This window comes from Bombina bombina, chromosome 1 (genome assembly GCF_027579735.1).
Source record: "Bombina bombina isolate aBomBom1 chromosome 1, aBomBom1.pri, whole genome shotgun sequence".
Lineage (NCBI taxonomy): Eukaryota > Metazoa > Chordata > Amphibia > Anura > Bombinatoridae > Bombina > Bombina bombina.
This window is the reverse complement of record NC_069499.1, coordinates 1,358,666,885-1,358,691,205: the sequence shown is the minus strand read 5'-3', so window position 1 is coordinate 1,358,691,205 and position 24,321 is coordinate 1,358,666,885. Positions and strand designations below refer to the sequence as shown.

Here is a 24,321-nt window from a genome sequence, read left to right as displayed (position 1 = left end):
TCTCCTGAGCTTATGTCTCTGCTTTTCAACAAAAAATAACAAGTGAACAAAGAAAAAGTGATAATAGAAGTAAATTAAAAAGTTGTTTAAAACTGCATGCTTTATTTAAATCATGGGGAAAAAATAAAGTTTATATAAATATGGAAATTGAATCTAGTTCACAACAGGGATGGCTCTAATACTCATGTGGTGGTCAGGTCCTTCACTACAATCCTCATCTCGCTTTAGGTTCTTCCCCCGCCCCAGAAACCTGCTTCAGAAGACTAAACATGAGGGGAGACAAATATGGAAACTGTGGTCGGAGGCCAAATGGCACCTACGTGCCTTGCACAGAAGTGTAAGTTACCTACCTTCTAGCTTTTACTATAGCTGATTTTTACAGTACTTATTCCTTCGGCTTACCATACACAAGTATAGTGTCATTTTATTTATCTGCTCTGTGCAAATGTATATACCAAAATGATTTCTCTTATCTGCATTATGATAAAAGACATATACTCCTGCTTATCCGATGTGGACAAAGAGTTACCACCTTTACATTTTATTTACACATACTGCTGTATCCTCATACGTAATTATTATTACTCTGTTTAGTTTGCTGTTCTGGTGTAGTCCTGTCAGCTTCTATAGTGTAAATGCCTACAAGTATAAATAACCACATTATTTCCACTGCATTATTTCAGCGAAAAGAGCCTTGTCAAAGTAATGTTGCACCACCTTTTATTCACAAATAATAATTGTAGTGTGCCTCCTCACACTTGGATACTCTTAACCTGTACTCTCATACCCGCCTCAATGTAAGTTTTCATATTAAGATATTTGCTCTATTACTCCTTACACACGTCCCTATACCAATTACTTCTTCTTACTTTCTTTCCTCATTTACATCCCTGTTTGTGTAGGAGTATGAGAGTGTTTGGTTATCCTGTTATCTCTTGCAGAGATGCACCCTGTGGGAAAATACAGTGTCAAGGGGGAGATATCGGATTCATGGTGGGATCTGATGCCGATATTGTGACCGTGAATGTAACTGTGAGTGAGGCTATGGAATCCTGCCAGGCTGTGCACTTTAATATTGGTGATGACGTATGGGATGCTGCCATGGTGATGACTGGAACTTTGTGCGGGGAAGGTAAGGTAAGTGAGGATCACATAAAAATGAAGAGAATGGTAAACCTCATGCTTTAAAAGAACATACACTTATTCTATGCCTTGTTTCTTTTAAAAATGTGCTAATTTAATTAGTTTTACTAAAATAGTTATAACATTTTGAATTAACGTCCCTTTTACGCTAATATTCTTTGGTTGGTGCTGCGTCTCATCCTACAAAGCCATTATATGTGCCACTTATGTGGGGGACAATAAGCTACTTGTTCCCTCTTTTTTACCAGAAGATTTTCCTGGGTTTCAATCATTTAGATTTGATTCTATCTATTGTGATTTCCCCACTCCTTTGGATCAGAGGCTTAAAACTGCATAGTGCTATAGAGAGGAACTCTCTGAATGTTGCTTTGTGCTAAGAAGTGATCCATTTGAAATACAGGTCAAGCACCAGTTTACTAACCTTTCTCTTGAGAATCCTCAGAATATTTTCCATCAATCTTCTGACCTTGCCTCATTTCCTCTTTATCTGCAAAGGATAATGAAGGTCAGGTTCTTGGTGTATCTTTAAAGCTGCATAAGTAATGAAATGCCCTATCCTCCTGGCTTGCTGTATTATAATATAACAGTCATAGAACTGACTGAACAATAACAATAATAATATCTTATATACTTATAACTTGTAAATAAACACAAAACACAGTGTGTGGGAAAAGACCCGTTGGTCATGTTTATTGTGAAACAAGAGAACCGGCTGGAAGCAACAAGGCAAACCTATACCAGGTGGCGGCAATCCAGCTAGGAGAGTAAGCAACCCCCTGCTAGGAAGATGGGCCGCGCCCGTGAATACCTACACAAGCGGAGCTTAGCTGCACGCAGAAGGCACGCGCCTGCAGAGACTACCCTTCCCCTGGGGCAGCCGTCTCTCTACTTCTGATGGCAAACCGAGACGCGGGCCAACCGCCCAGCCAGGCTGTAATATCATAGAACTCTGGACCAGTAGGACCAGGTATGACTAGTCGTGTGTACATGTCACTACTTGGGGAGTCAAAAACTACAGTCCTTGGACTTAAGGAAACGAGCGGCATAGCCCTCATCCTGCCTCAGACCCCCTGCTAAAAAACACCCTAAAGATTCCCAGCCTAAAGATTGCCGCCTTACCAAATGAAAGGGAGGGAAGCTGTGAAGATTCTGCCCTCCACTGTCTTTCCATTTAAAAATATTTCTAATGTGTCTATGAAAGAACAGCATTTCAGCATGTTATCATTTTTTGGCTGAAAAAATGCTTTGAAAAAAACTTTTTCATTATAATTTGATTCTCATCCACTAGTATCAGTGGAATACTTTCTACTAATGCTCAATAGTTAATAAAGTCGATTCCTACATCTTTGTTTGTGGAGAGGGGTACACCTCTGAAAGCCTGACCTGTGTGAGGTGAAGGGTTTTTATTCATACTTTCTTCTGTTAAGTGTGATCAGTCCACGGGTCATCATTACTTGTGGGATATTAACTGCTCCCCTACAGGAAGTGCAAGAGGATTCACCCAGCAGAGTTGCTATATAGCTCCTCCCCTCTACGTCACCTCCAGTCATTCTCTTGCACCCAACGACTAGATAGGATGTGTGAGAGGACTATGGTGATATATTTAGTTTTTATATCTTCAATCAAAAGTTTGTTATTTTATAATAGCACCGGAGTGTGTTATTCCTTCTCTGGTAGAATTTGAAGAAGAATCTACCTGAGTTTTTCTATGATTTTAGCCGGAGTAGTTAAGATCATATTGCTGTTTCTCGGCCATCTGAGGAGAGGTAAACTTCAGATCAGGGGACAGCAGGCAGATTAATCTGCAAAGAGGTATGTAGCAGTTTATTATTTTCTGACATGGAATTGATGAGAAAATCCTGCCATACCGTTATAATGTAAACTCAGCCTTGAATGCAGTAGATGTAGCTGATATCAGGCTGTCATGTATGTATATTTTACACTTCAGTTTTCTGGGAAATGGTACTTCTCTGGCTTTTAAACTGTATACATAGACTTAACCTATTTTGCAGGGACTTGCAATAGGTTTTAAATGACAATTAATTATTGAGGTAAAACGTTTTTTTTGCTGGCATGTAAAAACGTTTTTTTCTCTGAGGTACTGGGTGAAAAAATGTTTTGGGCACTTTTTTTCCACTTGGCAATAGTTTTGATTTAAATTAGAGCAGTTCACTGATCCCTCTCACTGTTATGTGTGTGGGGGAGGGGCCATTTTGGTGCTTTCACTATGCATCAGAAAAACTCAGTCAGAGGTTCATTTTCTTCCTGCATGATCCGGTTCATCTCTACAGAGTTCAGGGATCTCAAGAGTCTTTTTTGAGGGAAGTAATCATTCACAGCAGAGCTGTGCTGATTGTATTGACTGTGATATAAAAAACGTTTATTTGTGTATTTTTTTCTGCTGCCTGGGTTAGTTATCATTTGCTGAGGGGAACAATCCTTTGCTAAAACTGTATATTCTGACAAAGATTGATGCTATAACTTAATTATTTTATCTGTTATAATATTTTCTGTGCTTCTTAAAGGCACAGTTCGTTTTCATATTATTTGTAAATTACTTTGAAAAGTATTTCCAAGTTGCTGTTTATTTGCTAGTGTGTTAAACATGTCTGATTCAGAGGAATATCTCTGTGCTATATGTGTTAATGCCAAAGTGGAGCCCAATAGAAATTTATGTACTAAATGTATTGATGCTACTTTAAAAAATAGTCAATCTGTACAAATTGAACATATTTCACCAAACAACGAGGGGAGAGTTATGCCGACTAACTCGCCTCACGTGTCAGTACCTGCATCTCCCGCTCAGGAGGTGCGTGATATTGTAGCGCCGAGTGCATCTGGGCGGCCATTACAAATCACATTACAAGATATGGCTACTGTTATGACTGAAGTTTTGGCTAAACTACCAGAACTAAGAGGTAAACGTGATCACTCTGGGATGAGAACAGAGTGCGCTGATAATGCAAGGGCCATGTCTGATACTGCGTCACAGTTTGCAGAACGTGAAGACGGAGAGCTTCATTCTGTGGGTGACGGTTCTGATCCAAATAAACTGGACTCAGACATTTCAAATTTTAAATTTAAGCTTGAGAACCTCCGTGTGTTACTAGGGGAGGTATTAGCGGCTCTGAATGATTGTAACACAGTTGCAATCCCAGAAAAAATGTGTAGGTTGGATAAATATTTTGCGGTACCGACGAGTACTGACGTTTTTCCTATACCTAAGAGACTTACTGACATTGTTACTAAGGAGTGGGATAGACCCGGTGTGCCTTTCTCACCCCCTCCTATATTCAGAAAAATGTTTCCAATAGACGCCGCCACACGGGACTTATGGCAAATGGTCCCTAAGGTGGAGGGAGCAGTTTCTACTTTAGCTAAGCGTACCACTATCCCAGTGGAGGATAGCTGTGCTTTTTCAGATCCAATGGATAAAAAATTAGAGGGTTACCTTAAGAAAATGTTTGTTCAACAAGGGTTTATATTGCAACCTCTTGCATGTATTGCGCCTGTCACGGCTGCAGCAGCATTTTGGTTTGAGTCTCTGGAAGAGACACTTCAATCATCCACACTAGATGACATCACACACAAACTTAAATTCCTTAAGTTAGCTAATTCATTTATTTCAGATGCCGTAGTACATTTAACTAAACTTGCGGCTAAAAATTCAGGATTCGCCATTCAGGCACGCAGAGCTCTGTGGCTAAAATCCTGGTCAGCTGATGTTACGTCTAAATCTAAATTGCTTAATATTCCTTTCAAAGGGCAGACCTTATTCGGGCCCGGCTTGAAAGAGATTATTGATGACATTACAGGAGGTAAAGGTCATGCCCTGCCTCAGGACAAGGCCAAAGCCAAGGCTAGACAGTCCAATTTTCGTTCCTTTCGTAATTTCAAAGCAGGAGCAGCATCAACTTCCTCTGCACCAAAACAGGAAGGAGCTGTTGCTCGCTACAGACAAGGCTGGAAACCTAACCAGTCCTGGAACAGGGGCAAACAGGCCAGAAAACCTGCTGCTGCCCCTAAGACAGCATGAATTGAGGGCCCCCGATCCGGGACCGGATCTAGTGGGGGGCAGACTTTCCCTCTTTGCCCAGGCTTGGGCAAGAGATGTTCAGGATCCCTGGGCGTTAGAGATCATATCTCAGGGATACCTTCTGGACTTCAAATCCTCTCCCCCAAGAGGGAGATTTCATCTGTCAAGGTTGTCAACAAACCTAACAAAGAAGGAAGCGTTTCTACGCTGCGTACAAGATCTTTTATTAATGGGAGTGATCCATCCAGTTCCGCGGTTGGAACAAGGACAAGGGTTTTACTCAAATCTGTTTGTAGTTCCCAAAAAGAGGGAACCTTCAGGCCAATCTTGGATTTAAAGATCCTAAACAAATTCCTAAGAGTTCCATCGTTCAAGATGGAAACTATTCGAACAATTTTGCCCATGATCCAAGAGGGTCAGTACTTGACCACAGTGGATTTAAAGGATGCTTACCTTCACATACCGATTCACAGAAGTCATTACCGGTATCTAAGGTTTGCCTTTTTAGACAGGCATTACCAGTTTGTAGCTCTTCCATTCGGACCGGCTACGGCTCCAAGAATCTTCACAAAGGTTCTGGGCACTCTTCTGGCGGTACTAAGACCGCGAGGAATTTCAGTAGCTCCGTACTTAGACGACATACTGATACAAGCTTCAAGCTTTCAAACTGCCAAATCTCATACAGAGATAGTACTGGCATTTCTAAGGTCGCATGGATGGAAAGTGAACGAAGAGAAAAGTTCTCTCTTTCCACTCACAAGAGTTCCCTTCCTGGGGACTCTGATAGATTCTGTAGAAATGAAGATTTACCTGACAGGCAGGCCAGACTGGTCAATTGTAACAACAGACGCCAGCCTACTAGGTTGGGGCGCTGTCTGGAATTCTCTGAAGGCTCAGGGACTATGGAATCAGGAGGAGAGTCTTCTTCCAATAAACATTCTGGAATTGAGAGCAGTCCTCAATGCTCTTCTGGCTTGGCCCCAGTTAGCAACTCGGGGGTTCATCAGGTTCCAGTCGGACAACATCACGACTGTAGCTTATATCAACCATCAGGGAGGGACAAGAAGCTCCCTAGCAATGATGGAAGTATCGAAGATAATTCGCTGGGCAGAGTCTCACTCTTGCCACCTGTCTGCAATCCACATCCCGGGAGTGGAGAACTGGGAGGCGGATTTCTTAAGTCGTCAGACTTTTCATCCGGGGGAGTGGGAACTTCATCCAGAGGTCTTTGCCCAAATACTTCCACGTTGGGGCAAACCAGAGATAGATCTCATGGCGTCTCGACAGAACGCCAAGCTTCCGCGCTACGGGTCCAGATCCAGGGATCCGGGAGCGGTCCTGATAGATGCCTTGACAGCACCATGGACCTTCAGGATGGCTTATGTGTTTCCACCTTTCCCGATGCTTCCTCGATTGATTGCCAGAATCAAACAGGAGAAAGCATCAGTGATTCTAATAGCGCCTGCATGGCCACGCAGGACTTGGTATACAGATCTGGTGGACATGTCATTCTGTCCACCTTGGTCGTTACCTCTGAAACAGGACCTTCTGATTCAGGGTCCTTTCAAACATCAAAATCTAACTTCTCTGAAGCTGACTGCTTGGAAATTGAACGCTTGATCTTATCAAAGCGTGGTTTTTCTGAGTCAGTTATTGATACCTTAATACAGGCTAGGAAGCCTGTCACCAGAAAGATTTACCATAAAATATGGCGTAAATACCTATATTGGTGCGAATCCAAAGGTTACTCTTGGAGTAAGGTTAGGATTCCTAGGATATTGTCTTTTCTACAAGAAGGTTTAGAAAAGGGGTTATCCGCTAGTTCCTTAAAGGGACAGATCTCAGCTCTGTCCATTCTGTTACACAAGCGTCTGTCAGAAGTTCCAGACGTTCAGGCTTTTTGTCAGGCTTTGGCCAGGATTAAACCTGTGTTTAAAGCTGTGGCTCCACCATGGAGTTTAAACCTTGTTCTTAACGTTTTACAGGGTGTTCCGTTTGAACCCCTTCATTCCATTGATATAAAGTTGTTATCTTGGAAAGTTCTATTTTTAATGGCTATTTCCTCGGCTCGAAGAGTCTCTGAGTTATCAGCCTTACATTGTGATTCTCCTTATTTGATTTTTCACTCGGATAAGGTAGTTCTGCGTACTAAGCCTGGGTTCTTACCTAAGGTAGTCACTAACAGGAATATCAATCAGGAGATTGTTGTTCCATCCTTGTGCCCAAATCCTTCTTCGAGGAAGGAACGTCTTTTGCACAATCTGGATGTAGTTCGTGCCCTTAAATTTTATTTACAGGCAACTAAAGATTTTCGACAAACGTCTTCCCTGTTTGTCGTTTACTCTGGTCAGAGGAGAGGTCAAAAAGCTTCTGCTACCTCTCTCTCTTTTTGGCTTCGTAGCATAATTCGTTTAGCTTATGAGACTGCTGGACAGCAGCCTCCTGAAAGAATTACAGCTCATTCCACTAGAGCTGTGGCTTCCACTTGGGCCTTTAAGAATGAGGCCTCTGTTGAACAGATTTGCAAGGCTGCAACTTGGTCTTCGCTTCATACTTTTTCCAAATTTTACAAATTTGACACTTTTGCTTCCTCGGAGGCTATTTTTGGGAGAAAGGTTCTTCAGGCAGTGGTTCCTTCTGTATAAAGAGCCTGCCTATCCCTCCCGTCATCCGTGTACTTTTGCTTTGGTATTGGTATCCCACAAGTAATGATGACCCGTGGACTGATCACACTTAACAGAAGAAAACATAATTTATGCTTACCTGATAAATTCCTTTCTTCTGTAGTGTGATCAGTCCACGGCCCGCCCTGTTTTTTAAGGCAGGTAAATATTTTTTAAATTATACTCCAGTCACCACTACACCCTTGGCTTCTCCTTTCTCGTTGGTCCTTGGTCGAATGACTGGAGGTGACGTAGAGGGGAGGAGCTATATAGCAACTCTGCTGGGTGAATCCTCTTGCACTTCCTGTAGGGGAGCAGTTAATATCCCACAAGTAATGATGACCCGTGGACTGATCACACTACAGAAGAAAGGAATTTATCAGGTAAGCATAAATTATGTTTTTTTTATAGTAACCAAAAATACCAGGCTTGTCCTATTCTGAACCTCTTGAGTTCTTATCAAGTATGTTAAAAATAGTCTCTTACTTCCATCCTAAAATCAATTAACCTGACCAATCAGTGTCCACCTCAAAGTTCTCCATCCATCTCACTGCAGTTAGCTGTGCACTTCATCATAGATTTCTTTGAAACCTCAATATAGTGTTTCCCTATTGAACTTTGCATTACATCCTTCCTGCAGCTGTACTGTCAGAATATCTTAATTGGCTTAATTAACCTACTTTGCAAAAATGAAAAACGAGTAAAGAAGCTGGGTTTGGTGGCATGTTGGTAGAATGGGTACATTTATCTCTGAAATCTGCAACAAATGACATGGTTTCAGGACATTTTAGAGGCAGCATGACATATGCATTGCTATGATTATAGTTCAGTGTCCCTTAAACCATTGTTGGATATATCAGAAATGAAGCAGCAAAATACATTTTAGAAATGCTATTAATCAAGACACAGATATATTGATGTGTGTATGTATAAAAAACTGCTGAGACACCTAAACGTCCAACTCTAGGACCATACCCTTTATGATTGGCCAGTCTTTTTCCTATTCACACACCCCCGTGTCACTAAGTATGTGATATTATAATATTAAGCCCGACACAACCTTACTTCTGGTCATTAGCAACACACGTTTTCCCACACATTCACACCCTAGCAAGATGTGGTTGTCCAAACTTTATTATAACACACATATAGGGCTTGTTTAGGTAGGTTCAGCTATCTATTAGCAATCACTACAATATCCACATATGAGAATAAAAAGCGCGTCCAGAAATTAAAGACCATAAACTTTGAATGATATCAATATTGATCACTGGTATATTATACTAATCTCATAGCACATTATAGTATTGTAATTATAAACTTGTCACTTTGGTAGGCGAGGCATACTCGGTAATTACTCCCTTTTCCCTGTCTATATAGTTATTTGATTGACTTAGCCAACAGCTCCGTCACAAGCAAGATGTTTATTTCTTTAGTAACTAACATCACTAGCTCCATTCGCTTCTCCACACCCTCATATGACGTAGTTTATACCTCCACTCCTCATCAAATCAACAATCAGGGTAAGTCCACACCCTACAATGACGTTCCTACTACGAACTGTGTATAACAAAACACACAGATATATGATAGATCATTTGATCTATAAAAGTTTCGAGAATTAGGGTACATCTAAATGAACTTGGACAATTGCTGTGTTAATATGTTCCATCACAGATAATTGTTTTTACACTGCAAGGCTCAAATGACCGATGACTAACGGGAGTAAAGCACGTTTAAGTGCAATATCATCAAATCCTTTAACAAGGACAGTTGTATAAATATAAGTCCGCAATGGATGAAATATATGTTCTTTATAAGCAATATATGTAACACAATTAATAGACAGGTTTAAATGGGAAAACATTGACTTGCACAAAGAGAGGGGAATGTTCAAATAATATGTATGAGCACATATAATCAAGATTAAGAGGTTATGGCCCTCACCTACACCGGGCTATTATTTTGAGTAGTATGTATTTACTAGCGAGGACGATTACAGTTTATGATGATAGAGGGACTTGAGGTCTTGTTGTAGACATTTTGGGAATTATTGTTGAACGATCTTAGGTTATTTTGTACATGTAATAATAATATGTATGTGTATCTCAGTTTAGGGTATAGTGAGACATATGGGATAGAGGTAATTTTGTCAATTGGTCACATCTGCATAACCAGGTGTAGGGAGGAGCTTACAAGCTCCATTTTAGGTATAAATGTCAGTGCTTCCATAATGTTAACAGATGCCTGAGGAAACAGCTAGAGAAGCTGAAAAACGCGTTGCAATCTGTTACCACAACTGTTTTTATACACTTTGGGTGAACATAATACCCATTGTTTTTATACAGTACTATATTTTAATAAATATATGTTGTTAATATGGAAGCCTGAGCCTGATTTGCTATTCCTATTACCTGGATATCTTGTACCTTGGTATCCGATGGCCGGATCGGTGAGTCCCCAGCCTGTACCATTAAGCACATCTGGTGCTGCTCTCCTTGTGAGTATCATTACAATACAGGATCTGATATTTTTATTATCATCATCGCAGTACTGCACTAGGAGGCGCCCTCTTCTTTGTGATCTTTTTTCACAGATTCTCTGTGTATATATGTGTGTGTGTGTGTGTATATATGTATGTATATATGTATGTATATATGTATGTATATATGTATGTATATATGTATGTATGTATATAATATATATATATATATATATATATATATATATATATATACATATATATATATATATATATACATATACACACAACGTCAGCATTGTTTGTATTTTTCAATTTGCCTTAATAAAAAGAATATAGCAACAAAACCTTTGGCAAGGCAATAAGTTACAGATATGTGAATGTTGTTTTGTTTTTTTTCCTCCTTGTTCAACTAACTATCTCTCTGCAACAGATCTGTTATGTTACTATACAAAACGTTATGCATACATAGAGGAAATGCTTTGTAGGGCGGCATTGTTGCCTAAAGGTTATAGGTTTGACAAGCCTGATAAACAGTATATGGAGAAGCATCACAGTCGGGCAGTTTTTTGGAAATTTCTTCACAATTCAAGTGGCAAAAAGTTAAATCATAGCATTGGTTTATTTGCTGTATTTAATCATTTTTATATCACTATAAAAAGGTTTATTTTACCAGCAAATAAACTTCTGTTGTTATGGATTTTATTTTTTACATTCCCCTTTAAATGTTACCAGTGTGTTATGATGTTTTATTTTGCTGAATGCTGTATTTTAAAAGGAACATTGTGAAGTTCCTCTTTCTCTTCCATTTCACACAGTACTTTCCTCCATTCACATTTATATTGTTATCTTCTACTGTATCTCTACTGTAAGTACCAGTCTTGCACATTGTGATTCTATCTGCCCTACACACTTGTTGTCCTGTCAACTTTGTACTTAGTGCTTCATCCCCTTTATATTGTTCTCCTGTACCTCATCACCGCTACAGTGTAATAATTCACACTCTGATAACTGGATTCATTGGTTGACGTACTTCCTGCCAACCTCCTTTCTTGTTCACCAATTAAATCCCTTTTTTTTTTTCCTGCTCTGTCTAGATATGTGTTAGACACAGGTGTCAGGATGCAGCGTTGCTCCTAGTCAAAGGCTGTAAGAATAAATGCAGTGGGAATGGGGTAAGAGCGGCCTTGATGTTTTATTTCTGTTTTCCCTTCTCTCTCACTCAGGAAGCATGTCGCTCTTTGTGCCTCTTTACTTTGTCTCTTGTTGTCCCTCCCCTTTACCTCTCCTCTCGCACCCCCTCTCTTTGTCTCGTTTCCTTTCATATTCCCCTTCATGCTCCTCTACTGTCATCTTATTCCTTTTATTTCTCTCTCTCTCTCTCTCTCTCTCTCTCACACACACAGCTTTCTGTTGCTGTAACGTATTGTTTCGTTTTTATTTGTTTATTCTGCACATTTGCCTACCCAGTATTCTCTGTTCATTCTGTTTCTGATGACTGCACTTTGCTTTTCTTTTTCTACAGGTTTGTAACAGTAATAATAACTGCCACTGTGCCCCGGGCTGGGCACCTCCAGATTGTGCAAGTGCTGGACAAGGTGGCAGCATTGACAGTGGGCCTCTTGCTTTAGAAAAAGGTGAGGGAATAACATATTTTGCTTTTTTCTTCTGCCCTTGAAAAATTTCTAAAAGTGTGCTCCTTTCTATAAACATCTCCCTTGTGTGCTAACCCCGAACACATCTTCTCAAGTGAGCTAACCAACATGAAAATATTAATATTTCACATTCCAATGTTCTTCACATAGCAGAATATGTTCTATTTCTTCATAAATACATATTTCTACATAAAGCTGATGGTATTTTGGTACAATATGGGGTCGATTTATCAAAGGCTTTCGCCAGCCTTTGAGCCCCTCACAAGAGAATCAGACCGCTTCTGACCAGGAGGAGGCAAAGACACCCCAGCCAAATCATTAAAGGGACAGTATACACTAGATTTTTCTTTGCATAAATGTTTTGTAGATGATCCATTTATATAGCCTATACAGCTTTTTTTTTTTTTTTTTTAAATGTATAGTTTTGCTTATTTTTAAATAACATTGCGCTGATTTTCAGACTTCTAACCAAGCCCCAAAGTTTTAGGAGAATACCGATGTATATCTTCTCCAGCTTGCTCCTGTTTGTGTAGAGATTATTTTCATATGCAGAGGAAGGGGGGACGTGTCTGCTTTTTTTGCTATTGAAGCACTTGCAGTGGGTGTTCTAGCTAATCTTTTTAACAGAGCTAAACTGGGATCTTCTAAGTAAGTTTTTAAACGGTTTTATACAGGATTTTTATATCAGTATCTGTGCATATTATTCTTTATAGTAGTGTCTATTATATGCAGTTAAATGAAAATTGGTGTATACTGTCCCTTTAAGTATCCCTCCCACGTCCCCCTAGTCCCCCAGTAATTATTTGCCTTGTATACTGAAAGGAGGTAGGCAGATAACGTAGAAATGTTGCTTTTACACAGCTGTAAAATGAATAAATGTCATCCGTCAATTATTTGAATAAGTCACGCTTCTCATCAAGTGGCGCTAAACTGCTGGTGTAATGCTAATTTGTAAAAACAAGAGACGAGTCTCCTGCTTCTTTCTATTGCGTATGCGCCCTCAGTGTTGGCAAGTCATATAGAAAGTCATATTGATAGAACATTTGAATTAATAATTTAAAAAAAAACGTGGTCATCTTGAGGCTCAGGCTGAGAATAGCTTGAAAATGGGCTAGTACCAAATAAATTTAAATCAAGATAACTTGTCTGCCTCGTCACACAGATGTTATGGGCAGGGGCAAAACTGCAGGGAGTGCAGAGGTCGCAATTGCGACTGGGCCCCCAAGGGTGGGGGCCCAACTTAAAAAAAATGTTGACCTGCCACTGCCTGCACTGATATCATGTGAGTGTGACATAATGCTTCACTAGTGTGTCTGACTACAGGGGTTAATCTTTCTGTTTTACCCATTGGTGTTTATGTGTGTATGTATGTATGTGACTGTGTGTGTATTTATGCATGTATGTGTGTATGTTTGTGGAACCAGCAAATTACAGACCTTGTTACTACAGCATGGGGGGCGGGGGGTAAACAGTGTCAGTCTATACAGTACCACTATATATAGTACGGGGGGCTGGACCATGTCACAGACTACTGTGATCACTTTATAAAGTACTGGGGCGGTTAGGGTCAGGCCAGCAATCTCACCGGCAGATTACAGACTGTGTCACTGACTCACTATATACAGTACTGGTGGGTTAAACAGTGTCACTATATACAGTAATAGGGCGTCAGACCATCTCACAGACTGTGGGCACAGGGTACCTCCTTTTGCAGACATGTAATCTGATTCACATTTTTTTCGGTGTTAAATGTAAAAAAAAAAAAAAAAGATTTTTTTTTTGGGGGGGAGGGGGGGGGCTTCTTAGATTCTTGCACCTGGGCCCTGTGGTTTCTAGTTACGCCTCTTGTTATGGGAATTCCATTTTCTGTGTGCATTTTGGTATAAATACAAATAAAGTGCCATTTTTTTTGTTTCATAAATTGACAACTATGACAAAGCCTTCTCCATTCATTTCTAATTCTTCCCATTTTACCTACATACAGCTGGTAGAGGCCACGCTACTACCTTCCTTCTGGTCTTCCTCCTGTTTATTCCGCTTGTGATCTTGCTGGTATTCTGTTATAAGAAACGTGAGTTCCTGCATAGAAGACTTGAAAACTTTAGCAAAGGTAGAAGCTGTCAGTACAGGTAAGTGTACGCTCAACATGCTGCAAACATATCTTATTCAATGTGTACTGACTAGGGTGGTTAAACATCAATGATTTTTAAGAAAAAATAAAAAAAATCTGATTTCTCCAACATAGGTGTGTCCGGTCCACGGCGTCATCCTTACTTGTGGGATATTCTCCTCCCCAACAGGAAATGGCAAAGATCCCAGCAAAGCTGGCCATATAGTCCCTCCCAGGCTCCGCCTACCCCAGTCATTCTCTTTGCCGTTGCACAGGCAACATCTCCACGGAGATGGCTAAGAGTTTTTTTGGTGTTAAATGTAGTTTTATTCTTCAATCAAGAGTTTGTTATTTTAAAATAGTGCTGGTATGTACTATTTACTCTGAAACAGAAAAGAGATGAAGATTTCTGTTTGTAAGAGGAAAATGATTTTAGCAACCGTTACTAAAATCGATGGCTGTTTCCACACAGGACTGTTGAGATGAATTAACTTCAGTTGGGGGAAACAGTGAGCAGACTTTTGCTGCTTGAGGTATGACACATTTCTAACAAGACTTGGTAATGCTGGAAGCTGTCATTTTCCCTATGGGAACCGGTAAGCCATTTTCTTAGTTTAGTATAAGAATAAAGGGCTTCATTAGGGCTTAAAAAACTGGTAGACATTTTTCTGGGCTAAAACGATTACTTTACTAAGCATATTTGGCAGATTATAACTATTAATAGTTATTATAATCTTGGGGATTGTTTTAAAAAAAAAACGGCAGGCACTGTATTGGACACCTTTTTCACTGGGGGCCTTTTCTAGTCATAGGCAGAGCCTCATTTTCGCGCCACTAATGCGCAGTTGTTTTTGGAAAGCATGGCATGCAGATGCATGTGTGAGGAGCTAAGAACCACTGAAAAAGCTTATAGAAGGCATCATTTGGTATCGTATTCCCCTCTGGGCTTGGTTGGGTCTCAGCAAAGCAGATACCTGGGACTGTATAGGGGTTAAATGTAAAAACGGCTCCGGTTCCGTTATTTTAAGGGTTAAAGCTTTCAAATTTGGTGTGCAATACTTTTAAGGCTTTAAGATACTGTGGTGAAATTTTGGTGAACAATTCCTTCATACTTTTTCACATATTCAGTAATAGTGTGTTCAGTTTAAAATTTAAAGTGACAGTAACGGTTTTATTGTAAAACGTTTTTTGTGCTTTGTTGACAAGTTTAAGCCTGTTTAACATGTCTGAACCATCAGATAACGATGTTCTATATGTATGAAAGCCAAGGTTTCTCCCCATTTAAATATATGTGATAATTGTGTCATAGTGTCCAAACAAAGTAGGGACAATAATGCCATAGATAATGATATTGCCCATGATGATTCCTCAAATGAGGGGAGTAAGCATGGTACTGCATCATCCCCTTCTGTGTCTACACCAGTTTTGCCCACACAAGAGGCCCCTAGTACATCTAGTGCGCCAATACTTATTACCATGCAACAATTAACGGCTGTAATGGATAATTCTATTGCAAACATTTTATCCAAAATGCCTACTTATCAGAGAAAGCGCGATTGCTCTGTTTTACACACTGAAGAGCAAGAGGACGCTGATGATAACTGTTCTGACATGCCCTCACACCAATCTGAAGGGGCCAGGAGGGAGGTTTTGTCTGAGGGAGAAATTTCAGATTCAGGGAAAATTTCTCAACAAGCTGAACCTGATGTTGTAACATTTAAATTTAAATTAGAACATCTCCACGCACTACTTAAGGAGGTATTATCTACTCTGGATGATTGTGACAATTTGGTAATTCCAAAGAAATTATGTAAGATGGACAAGTTCCTAGAGGTTCCGGTGTCCCCTGATGCTTTTCCTATACCCAAGCGGGTGGCGGACATAGTAAATAAGGAGTGGGAAAGGCCCGGCATACCTTTTGTTCCTCCCCCTATATTTAAGAAATTATTTCCTATAGTCGACCCCAGAAAGGACTTATGGCAGACAGTCCCCAAGGTCGAGGGGGCGGTTTCTACTCTAAACAAACGCACTACTATTCCTATAGAAGATAGTTGTGCTTTCAAGATCCTATGGATAAAAAGTTAGAGGGTTTGCTTAAAAAGATGTTTGTTCAGCAAGGTTACCTTCTACAACCAATTTCATGCATTGTTACTGTCACTACAGCTGCGTGTTTCTGGTTCGAAGAACTAGAAAAGTCGCTCAATAAAGAATCTTCGTATGAGGAGGTTATGGACAGAGTTCAAGCACTTAAATTGGCTAACTCTTTTATTTTAGATGCCGCTTTGCAATTAGCTAGATTAGCGGCGAATAATTCAGGGTTTGCTATCGTGGCGCGCAGAGCGCTTTGGCTAAAGTCTTGGTCAGCGGATGTGTCCTCCAAGACCAAATTGCTTAACATCCCTTTCAAGGGTAAAACACTGTTTGGCCCTGAGATTATTTCAGACATCACTGGGGGAAAGGGCCACGCCCTTCCTCAGGATAGGTCTTTTAAGGCTAAAAATAAGCCAAATTTTCGTCCCTTTCGCAGAAACGGACCAGCCTCAAATTCTACACCCTCTAAGTAAGAGGGTAATACTTCTCAAACCAAGCCAGCCTGGAGACCGATGCAAGGCTGGAACAAGGGTAAGCAGGCCAAGAAACCTGCCACTGCTACCAAAACAGCATGAAGTGTTGGCCCCCGATCCGGGACCGGATCTGGTGGGGGGCAGACTTTCTCTCTTTGCTCAGGCTTGGGCAAGAGATATTCAGGATCCTTGGGCGCTAGAAATAGTTTCTCAAGGTTATCTCCTGGAATTCAGAGAACTACCCCCAAGGGGAAGGTTCCACAGGTCTCAATTATCTTCGAACCAAATTAAAAGACAGGCATTCTTACATTGTGTAGAAGACCTGTCAAGAATGGGAGTGATTCATCCTGTTCCATTAGGACAAGGGATGGTATTTTACTCCAACCTGTTCATAGTTCCCAAAAAAGAGGGAACATTCAGACCAATTTTAGATCTCAAGATTCTAAACAAGTTTCTAAGGGTTTTATCGTTCAAAATGGAAACCATTCGAACGATCCTTCCTACCATCCAGGAAGGTCAATTCATGACCACGGTGGATTTAAAGGATGCGTACCTACATATTCCTATCCACAAGGAACATCTTCGGTTCCTAAGGTTCGCCTTTCTGGACAAGCATTACCAGTTTGTGGCACTTCCATTCGGATTAGCCACTGCTCCAAGGATTTTCACAAAGGTACTAGGGTCCCTTCTAGCGGTGCTAAGACCAAGGGGCATTGCAGTAGTACCTTACTTGGACGACATCCTGATTCAAGTGTCGTCTCTGTCAAAAGCAAGGGCTCATACGGACATTGTCCTAGCATTTCTCAGATCTCACAGGTGGAAAGTGATCATAGAAAAAAGTTCTCTGTCCCCGTCAACAAGAGTTCCCTTCTTGGGAACAATAATAGTTTCCTTAGAAATGAAGATTTTTCTGACAGAGGCCAGAAAATCAAACTTCTAAGCTCTTGTCAGGTACTTCATTCTGTTCTTCTTCCTTCCATAGCGCAGTGCATGGAAGTAATAGGTTTGATGGTTGCGGCAATGGACATAGTTCCTTTTGCACGAATTCATCTAAGACCATTACAACTGTGCATGCTCAGACAGTGGAATGGGGATTATACAGCCTTGTCTCCGACGATCCAAGTAGATCAAAGGATCAGAGATTCACTCCGTTGGTGGCTGACCCTGGACAACCTGTCACAGGGAATGAGCTTCCGCAGACCAGAGTGGGTCATTGTCACGACCGACGCCAGTCTGGTGGGCTGGGGCGCGGTCTGGGAACCCCTGAAAGCTCAGGGTCTATGGTCTCGGGAAGACTCTCTTCTCCCGATAAACATTCTGGAACTAAGAGCGATATTCAATGCTCTCAAGGCTTGGCCTCGACTAGCAAAGGCCAAATTCATAAGGTGTCAATCAGACAACATGACGACTGTTGCATATATCAACCATCAGGGGGGATCAAGGAGTTCCCTGGTGATGGAGGAGCATCCGGAGAACTCCATCCGGAAATCTTTGCCCAAATAACTCAATTATGGGGCATTCCAGACATGGATCTGATGGCCTCTCGTCAGAACTTCAAGGTCCCTTGTTACGGGTCCAAATCCAGGGATCCCAAGGCGACTCTAGTGGATACAATAGTAGCACCTTGGATCTTCAACCTAGCTTATGTATTCCCACCGTTTCCTCTCATTCCCAGGCTGGTAGCCAGGATCAATCAGGAGAGGGCTTCGGTGATCTTAATAGTTCCTGCGTGGCCACGCAGGACTTGGTATGCAGACCTGGTGACTATGTCATCGGCTCCACCATGGAAGCTACCTTTGAGACAGGACCTTCTTGTTCAGGGTCCATTCGAACATCCGAATCTGGTTTCCCTCCAACTGACTGCTTGGAGATTGAACGCTTGATTCTATCAAAGCGTGGGTTTTCAGATTCTGTAATAGCTACTCTTATTCAGGCTAGAAAGCCTGTAACTAGAAAAATTTTCCATAAAATATGGAAAAAATATATCTGTTGGTGTGAATCTAAAGGATTCCCATGGAACAAGATAAAAATTCCTAAGATTCTTTCCTTTCTACAAGAAGGTTTGGAGAAAGGATTATCTGCAAGTTCTCTGAAGGGACAGATCTCTGCTTTATCTGTTTTACTTCACAAAAGGCTGGCAGCTGTGCCAGACGTTTAAGCGTTTGTTCAGGCTCTGGTTAGAATCAAGCCTGTTTACAGACCTTTGACTCCTCCCTGGAGTCTTAATCTAGTTCTTTCAGTTCTTCAAGGGGTTCCGTTTGAACCCTTACATTCCGTAGATATTAAGTTATTATCGTGGAAAGTTTTGTTTTTTGGTTGCAATTTCTTCTGCTAGAAGAGTTTCTGAGTTATCTGCTCTGCAGTGTTCTCCGCCCTATCTGGTCCATGCAGATAAGGTGGTTTTGCGTACTGAGCCTGGTTTTCTTCCGAAGGTTGTTTCCAACAAAAATATTAACCAGGAGATAGTTGTACCTTCTTTGTGTCCGAATCCAGTTTCAAAGAAGGAACGTTTGTTACACAATTTGGACGTAGTCCGTGCTCTAAAATTCTATTTAGAGGTTACTGAAGATTTCAGACAAACATCTTCTTCGTTTGTTGTTTATTCTGGTAAAAGGAGAGGTAAAAAAGCAACTTCTACCTCTCTTTCCTTTTGGCTTAAAAGCATTATCAGATTGGCTTTTGAGACTGCCGGACGGCAGCCTCCTGAAAGTATCACAGCTCACTCCACTAGGGCTGTGGCTTCCACATGGGCCTTCAAGAACGAGGCTCCTGTTGACCAGATATGTAAGGCAGCGACTTGGTCTTCACTGCACTCTTTTGCCAAATTTTACAAATTTTATACTTTTGCTTCTTCGGAGGCTATTTTTGGGAGAAAGGTTTTGCATGCCGTGGTGCCTTCCGTTTAGGTGACCTGATTTGCTCCCTCCCTTCATCCGTGTCCTAAAGCTTTGGTATTGGTTCCCACAAGTAAGGATGACGCCGTGGACCGGACACACCTATGTTGGAGAAAACAGAATTTATGCTTACCTGATAAATTACTTTCTCCAACGGTGTGTCCGGTCCACGGCCCGCCCTGGTTTTTTAATCAGGTCTGATGAATTATTTTCTCTAACTACAGTCACCACGTTACCATATGGTTTCTCCTATATATATTTCCTCCTGTCCGTCGGTCGGATGACTGGGGTAGGCGGAGCCTGGGAGGGACTATATGGCCAGCTTTGCTGGGCTCTTTGCCATTTCCTGTTGGGGAGGAGAATATCCCACAAGTAAGGATGACGCCGTGGACCGGACACACCGTTGGAGAAAGTAATTTATCAGGTAAGCATAAATTCTGTTTTTTTTAATTTCAATCTGATTTTTTTCATTTAAATAAGATTTTTTAAAATTAAATTGCTTTTTGAGGAAAAATCTATCGAAAGATTGTTTCTATTTAAGATACTTAATATAATAGGTTATTCATCCTAAAATATAGATTTGTTTTTAATTATAGGGCAAGATGCCGTATATTAATGGCTGTAATGTTTAATAAAATTGGTAAATTAATTCCGTGAATCCATTCATAATGCAATGCTCTCCCAGAGGTTTCTGTAAGATTATTTCGGGCAATATTTCTATCTTGAAGATATTATCACATATTAGTTTTGTAGTTCTCAAAACTGTAAATTTGTGTCTGCAGAACTAACATGCACTTTCTTCACAGCAAAATGTAAAAAAAAAACATACAGTTGAGAAATAAGTACAAGAAAACTTTTGGGTTTCAGAATGAGCACACAATTTTCAGATTTACTTCTTGGTATCCTTTGTTGAAGAAGAGCAATGCTCTACTGCGGCCTAACTGAACACATTGGGTGAGACAGTGACAAGCAGCTAGCTCACAGTAGTGCATTGCTTCTGATCTTACCTATGTATGCTTTTCAACAATAGATACCAAGAGAACAAAGCAAATTTGATAAGAAAAGTATATTGGAAAATTGTTACAAATTGCATGTGCTTTCTGAAAATTTAAAGTTTAATTTTGACTTTAATGTACACAGAATGAAGCCATACAAAGTTTCAATAAGCTCAGTGAATAACGATTGTTTGGAGTGGAACAGATCTGCACAAAGACCTAAGTGTGAGGAGGGAGGGGCAAGCATTAAAAATGAAATATAACGTTATTGTTTTAGTTAAAGGGACAGTCTAGTCAAAATTAAATGTTTATTATTCAGATAGGGCATGCAGTTTTAAACAACTTTCCAATTTACTTTTATCAACTTTGCTTTGTTCTTTTTGTATTCTTTGTTGAAATAGGTAGGCTCATATGCTAATTTCTAAGCCCTTGAAAGCCTCAGTCAGTCAGTGCATGTGGACAGTTTTTCACAGCTAGACAGCACTAGTTCATGTGTGCCATATAGATAACATTGCGCTCACTCCCGTGGAGTTATTTATGAGTCAGCACTGACTGGCTAAAGAAGACATCCTCTTGGCAAAAGTCTGTCAAAATAACTGAAATAAGGGGGCAGAATGCAGAGGTAAAAAGTATATTTATATAACCGTGTTGGTTATCCAAAACGGGAATGGTTAATAAAGGGTTTATATATCTTTTTAAACAATAACAATTCTGGAGTAGACTGTCCCAAATCAGTAATGGTCTGATATAACCAGATAAATAATCTGAAAAGTTAATATTCTAAAAATGAAAACCATGATTTAAATAGATTTAAATTGGTCTTACTGACTAGTGATTTAAATTGTGATTTAAATCAAATCCACCCTGTACTGACACATAATATGCTGTAGTGCACTTCAAACATATTACACAACAGAGATTTATTAAAAACTATGGTTCTATCTATATAATATTCACCCTATGATGTGCCCAAAACATGTACCAAGGGATCATAAGGATACTGTCCACAAGGATAGTATTACGTAGACCACCGTATTGTCTGCATAATATACACCAAATGAATGCCCAGATACAGTATATATTATGTGCACCAGTGTAATGTGTAAATAGTATACCTCACGATGTTGTTAAATAACCTGCCTACTTTATATATTGGGACATTACCTTCATAATGTACAAGAATATTATGCATATAACATTCACATAGCAACTGTCGATTACATGATAGCAAAAGATACACTATTAAAGGGACATTCCAGTCAAAATGTAAATGCACATAGATTACATCTTTGAATTGAAACATATTTGTATTGTACAGGTATTGGCAAAAATGCTTCTGGTAAAAGGTATCACTGTTTTAGTGTGAGCATTTTTCTCTGCATGTGCATGTGAAGCATAGGTAGATATTCTCAGGGCACCAGCATTTTAAATACTGCAACTGCTCAAAACACCAGTGGGGCTTGTATTATGTGAGCAATTATCCGATTGAGTCATTACCAGATGATAAAAGCAACTTAGGCTCTCTGAGCAAGTGTTGTGTTTAAAATGCTGGTGCACGGAGCATACTTAAATACGTGTTTTATACAGCTATAGCTTTTATTAGAAGCATTTTTGCTAATACATGTATATTACAAAAATGCTTCTATTCAAAACTGAACTGCATCCATGTGCATTTTAATTTGGGCTGGAATGTCCCTTTAATGCTTTTGGCAATCTTGAGCCGCTTATTGCAATTCAGCTCCAGGTGAAGAAATATAATACCAGCAGACATAGCTACTCATGCTTATAGTACTAACAATGCAATTAGTGCTGTGTTGTGCTAAATCTTAAATAACTCCACGGGCGTGAATACAATGTTATCTATATGGCCCACAGCTCAGGTACAATGATGACAATGAACTATTCTCAGCCAATCATAGGCAGACTCATTCTACAAAGTAATTTTATTGGCTGGGTGCTGTGTCAGGTTGATTAGGGGGCAGGTCCTGTAGGCTTCTCTCCATCCATCCGCTACTAGCTGAAGACTACTGCAAATAGTTGGGACAGTGACAGCGGCAGGACCTGCAGGCTCTGTACCGCCTTACACAGCAACCAGAGACTGGTATAGCAGCAACAGCACTGACCTGCACAATCTGGTGACAACAAATTCTGGGGACAGAAAGCTGCAGAAACTAGCACAGAGTATAGCGAATATTAGTGTGTCAGAGAAAGTATCAGAGAGCAGCATCATGGTACAGAGTAAGTAAAAGAACCTGAGGGGGGAGAAACAGACCCTGGGGAAAAAAACACCAGACCATTCACCCAGCAGAGCCTGTAACGGAGGACAGAACTAGAAAGTAGCAGCAGAATATCAGACAGGGCAGGACCTAGAACTGTCAAACCCGGGGATACCAAGCAGCATCTCAGCCTGGCGCAAGAAGAGTCGATACTATGGACTGACCACTCTTGAGACAAAAAGTAGGAGAGTTTGGGACAGGCAGTAACCAAAACTGGGGCAGCGAGTTCAGCTACAGCCGCGTTGCGCATGCTGAAGTACACAGACCGCCGTCAGACTCATAGCTGATTTCAAAAGTCTGCATAAGAGAAACATTTCTCATGCATACGGTGGTGAGGCTCTTCACTCAGAATCTAGATGTGTGAGAAATGTTTCTCTTATTATGCAGACTTTTGAAATCTTCCAGGCAGTCACCTCAAAATTCACTTGCGGTTCACTGGTGGACCGCGATCTACCTCTTGCCCACCCCTGTTATAAAGTATATTAATATATCAATGTTGGTTGTGCAAAGCTGGGGATTGGGTAGTAAAGGCATTTTCTATCTTTTTAAACACTAACAATTTTAGTGTAGACTGTCCCTTTAAGGTGTATTTTTTACCTAGGTTCAAAGTTTTTTTTTTAATGCTTATAACCAACTTTAAAGGGACATGAAACCCAAAAATTCTTTTATGATTGAGGTAGAGCATGCAATTTTAAACAACTTTCCAATTTACATCTGTTATCTAATTTGCTTTGTTCTCTTGGTATACTTTGTTAAAAAGCATATCTAGGTAGTTTCAGAAGCTGGGAGCTAGCTGCTGATTGGTGGCTGCACATATATAACTCTTATTATTGGCTTACCGTTGTGTTCAGCTAGCTCCCAGTAGTGCATTGCTGCTCTTTCAATAAAGTTTACCAAGAGAATGAAACAAAGTTGATAATAAAAGTTGGACATTTTTTAAAATTGGAACCTGCTTATATTTCTATTTTGTTGAGATATATTGGCCATCATTGGTATCTACCTGCTTATGTTCCAATTTACTTTTGCATCTAAAAGCAGGCATTTTAAATACAGTTTTTGTGAAAATTATTATTTTTCTATCAATAAGTTGTTTTTTTATGCTCTTGGGGCGTCACTGCCCATCATTAGAGATGTGGGCGTTGTCCTCATCAGACAGTAAACTTCTAAAGGGAGCTAGTGATTATCAGACCATATTATAGTTATATGTGGGGTTAAATAAGGAGGAGGAGTTTGTGGTTTCTCCTTCCTCTTTAGTTGACTAATGTCTCTGTTGGTGAATTCTACAATGGAATTGCTTAGAGGAACTTAAAGGGACAGTCTAATCCAGAATTTTTGTTTTTTTTTAAAAGTTTGATAATCCATTTATTACCCATTCCCCAGTTTTGCATAAACAACACTGTTATAGTAATACACTTTCTATCTCTTTGATTACCTGGTTTCTAAACCTCTGCAGACTGCCCCCTTATCTCAGTTATTTTGACAGAAATTAATTTTAACCAATCA

General features: G+C 40.2%; 1 protein-coding gene across 7 annotated transcripts in view; it reads left to right on the top strand.

The window, feature by feature from the left end:
* ADAM15 (ADAM metallopeptidase domain 15) overlaps positions 1-24,321 on the top strand; it is a 288,661-nt gene that overhangs the window by 155,594 nt on the left and 108,746 nt on the right. For all 7 annotated transcript variants that reach the window (XM_053703491.1, XM_053703477.1, XM_053703467.1 and 4 more), the window contains exons 15-19: positions 229-337; positions 942-1,137; positions 11,422-11,499; positions 11,850-11,961; positions 13,964-14,108. In XM_053703491.1, the coding sequence (XP_053559466.1) occupies positions 229-337; positions 942-1,137; positions 11,422-11,499; positions 11,850-11,961; positions 13,964-14,108 (640 nt within the window). The remainder of the gene's footprint in view (positions 1-228; positions 338-941; positions 1,138-11,421; positions 11,500-11,849; positions 11,962-13,963; positions 14,109-24,321) is intronic.